The following is a 4,021-nucleotide window of genomic DNA, read 5'->3' as shown; positions in this document are numbered from 1 at the left end:
AGATCCCGAAGGTGACGGACGAAATGTGTAAGCGAGAACTTTTCTCCCTTTGCGGCAAATTAGTGGGCCACTACCCGATCGCCGGTTGGCTCCGTACGGCATGCAGTTACATTAAGAGAAGGGTGGGATCGAGAGACTGGGGAGAGAAGGTTGATGAGGACACACTAACCATGATACGCGACGTTGTCCAGAGGACGATGCACGATGATCCTGTGAGAGGACAGTGGAACGCGCCCCAGCAGAGCCATGGCGTAGTGTGGTGCGACGCGAGTAGTTTAGCGACCGGCGCCGTCTTGGAGATAGGGGACATGGTAGTCGAAGATGGAGCGTGGCAGCGGAAGAAGGACGACTAACACCATATTAACGTGTCAGAGTTGGACGCGGTATTAAAAGGAATCAATTTGGCGCTGAAATGGGGGCTGCGTGAGATCGAGATCAGGACGGACTCATCCACGGTAGCGGGGTGGATGAACTCTGTGCTGACGGCTGAGAAGAGAGTACGCACGAAAGGAGCTGCAGAGATCCTTGTGAAGCGCCACCTCGGGATCCTGAGAGAGTTAATCGACGAGTTCGGCATGAAGATAAGGGTGAGGGAGGTATCCTCGGAGACGAACAAAGCAGACGCGCTAACCAGAGTAAAGAAGAGCTGGCTGAAAGCGAAGGAAGAACAGGACGAGAAGAAGCTCGAGGTGTGCGCCGCTGGGTCCTTTCGTGCGAAAGAGTTGCACGAAACGCATCACCTAGGGGTCGATAGGTCATTGTTCCTGGCAAGGAAGGTTAACCCAAACATATCAAGGGAAGAAGTGCGGCATGTGGTGAGGGCGTGTGCCCGCTGTCAGTCCATAGACATCGCTCCCAGACCGCATTCAGCGGGGGAGCTCTGCGTGGAAGAGAACTGGGGGGGGGGGGGGCTGGCGATTGACGTAACCCACTATCAAGGCACCAGATACTTATCGATGGTTGATTGTGGGCCAGGGCGGTTCGGCATTTGGCGAGAACTGAAGGCGGAAACTGGAGAGGAGATTGCGCGGGTGATTAACGAGGTATTTTTGGAGCGGGGCCCAGTGGATGAAGTCCTGATGGACAACGACACGGCGTTTCGGTCGGAGGCGCTGAAAGGTACATTGGACAAGTGGAACACAAGACGCTTTTTCCGGGCAGCGTACCGACCGAGCGGAAATGGGATAGTGGAACGACACCATCGTACAATTAAGGCCATAGCCGAGAGGGCGCGAATACCGCCGACGGAGGCAGTTTTTTGGTATAATATCTCCCCCAGGTCAGGCCAAGACGACCGCTCGGTTCCGCAAAAGGCCGTGTTCAAATACGATTGGCGGCACCCGCTGCAGGGACCGCAACTGCCGGCCAATGCCGAAGAAGGTCCCGCCTCAGTGCAGGTGGGGGAGGAGGTATGGGTGAGACCAAAGGACACGAAGTGCACGTCACAGTGGACGAGAGGGACAGTGACGGAGGTGAACTCACGAAACAATGTTTCTGTTGAGGGAGTGCCGCGGCATATCTTGGATGTTCGGCAGGTAGTGAGTGAAGGAGAAGATGAGGAGGAAGGCCACGGAGCGACAACGAATGAGGATGGGGTGTCTCGGAGACCCCACCGCGAAAGACGCCCGCCAAGGTTGATCTCGAGATCAAGGGGGGGTGTGGTGTGAGCGTGAGTGTATATGGCGCGGACGGGGACGGACGGCTGGCACCCCTCCCCTCCTTCGGGGGAGGAGGGGGTCAAAGGGCACGAGCGCTGGTACCCCCTTCCCACCAGAGGGGGGAGTGCCCTCGCGTCCGCGCGGGTGAGCCAGTGCCGGGAAAGGACCGCGCGTGGGTGGTGGAGTGAATGTGAGTGTAAGTGTATACACAAAGGAGGATCGGGTAGGCTAGTATTAATGGTTAGGAAGTAGGGAATTAGGCTAGATTTAGACTAGGCGCAGCGGAGTGTGTGTTACGGAAGAAGGAAAGGACCCACCCAGGAGCGACCGAAGAACCATCGTCATCGACGCACAAGTAAGTACTTTTGATCACATTTATCATGCACATTACCAGAGCTGGGATCGTTTCTCGGTCGTTTCGCTACATTTCTTCGGTCGTTTCGCTATATTGTTTTTCTTTTTTCCCATTTGAGATACGAATATGATAAAGAATACAATGTGTGGAGGTTTATAAAGTCATTTTCGTTTCACTACATGGCCAGTTCGCTACCAACCATTTCGATACATTGCTTGGTCGTTTCGTTACATCCTTTCGGTCGTTTCGCTACATTCTTCGGTCGTTTCGCTACACTGTCTCGGTCATTTCGCTACATTCTTCGGTCGTTGTGCCGTTACGAGCAGTAACGGGGCTTTTTCCATAATTCTATGTATCTCCATTTTTTACATATATTTTGTCTTAAGCCCGTTCCCCCTGGAAAGGGTATCAGTTTCGTTTTCTGTAATGTTTTATTTTTAAGTGTATTCCGAACAGAGACTATTTCTGTTTATTTTCCAAAATTCTGTAAGTTGTCTGCAAGCTGCATTGCAAGATAACATCCCATTATTTGTACGATGTTTGCCTTTAATTTAGAATAAGATTAAGTTGTGTGAAGGCCCGTTGCCGTTTGTGACGTCACGACTCACGACTAGGCCTTCAGTTGGGTCTAAAAACTCAAAGTGGTGACACCCTTTTTTCGCGGCCAACTCAGTAAGTTGTTTTTGAGCCAAAAATCTGTTATTTTAGAGTATCTGTATGTTCGTAATGAATTAGTCTTAAGCTGCGCATAAATTGTGTTCAGATTCTTTGTAATTTTTATTTTTTTATATTTTTATGTTTGGCTTGTAGCTGCGTTAGTAACTAGTGCCGTTCCATGTTTTCAGTTTTCATCTACTCCTCTACTCCCTAAGTTACAATGGCAGCGCCTCTCATGTGAAGAGGCAAATGCCTCTTGTAAAGGGGCAACCCCCCTCTCTTTTCTATCGTCAAAATAAACGTGGCACCAAGTAAACAGTTCCTTCTTGCCCTCCCGCGTGAGTGAACTTACGTAACTTAGTAAGAGGGCAACCAGTGCCACGTTTTAGTATACAAAGCCAGTCCGCTGCGCCACAATGAAAATGAGCGGTATTGGCACTCCCTGCCAATGAAAACAAAGAATAAAATCGCCTACGCAAAGAGGTGAATGAATTGGGGAGTGCCGCGGAAGGAGGTAGCCAGAAGCAGTAAAGCCACACCCATGCTCGAAAGTGAAGACCACACCCTGTCCACCGTTGCCACGTCTCAACTCACTTCGTCGTCAGCAGCCACATAGCCCGACGTGCCCTTCAAATGTAGAAGTTTCGCGAGTGTTAATAGTGAGACGTGCAGTGCTGAGTGAAATTAAAGTCGCCTTGTTTGTGATCGTGTGGTCCAGTTGTCGATGTGGCAAAAATGTTTAGACGTGTCAAGTGATCAGTGAACTTTGCCGCCTTGTTTTGATCGCGCAATCCCCAATTGTCGATGTGGCAACAATGTATGAGCGCCAGCGCGCTATGTTTACGTCACGTGACTCAAGGTTTCCACCATGTTTGTTTGTTAAATATATGCATGTTATTGAAGGCAAAGCTACATTGCCTAACCCTGTTCTCTGTATGTTTAATATAAGCATGCGTGTAGTGAGCCTTAGGTAGAATGAATCGCCGTAAGGTGTAATCAATTCTAATTCTACTACCTCAAGTTCCTTAGATATGAGTGTCTGTGACGACCTACTCTGCAGGCTTCATTCATAGTTAAGTCGAGTTTTCCTTGCCTTCTTTCATTGCAATTTACTTTCCTATCTCTTATTGTTTAACCTTGCATTGGCACTATGGCCTCCACCCACAGTATGGATGAAAGGCCTATCTCTAACAGAGTAAGGACTCTTACTGCCGAAGGGCAAGAAATATATCAAGGAACAATTGACCAGTATGAAATCCGAATCGAATTGTCAAAGGGTGGGATACAGTCCTTATTCAGAAAAAAGGACTTTGATCCTAAGTTGTACAAGGTCTATGATGAATACCAGGGT

General features: G+C 49.5%; 1 protein-coding gene across 1 annotated transcript; it reads left to right on the top strand.

The window, feature by feature from the left end:
- The first annotated feature begins 467 nt into the window (after positions 1–467).
- LOC143022271 (uncharacterized) lies at positions 468–2,832 on the top strand. The gene is made up of 2 exons (XM_076180414.1): positions 468–1,535; positions 2,824–2,832. Exons 1-2 carry the CDS (start codon positions 468–470, stop codon positions 2,830–2,832), a joined length of 1,077 nt encoding a protein of 358 aa, XP_076036529.1.
- Positions 2,833–4,021: the final 1,189 nt, after the last annotated feature.

The sequence above is a fragment of the Oratosquilla oratoria genome, chromosome 44 (assembly GCF_046742065.1).
Source record: "Oratosquilla oratoria isolate Oo_2021 chromosome 44, ASM4674206v1, whole genome shotgun sequence".
Lineage (NCBI taxonomy): Eukaryota > Metazoa > Arthropoda > Malacostraca > Stomatopoda > Squillidae > Oratosquilla > Oratosquilla oratoria.
This window is presented reverse-complemented; position numbering and strand designations above follow the sequence as displayed.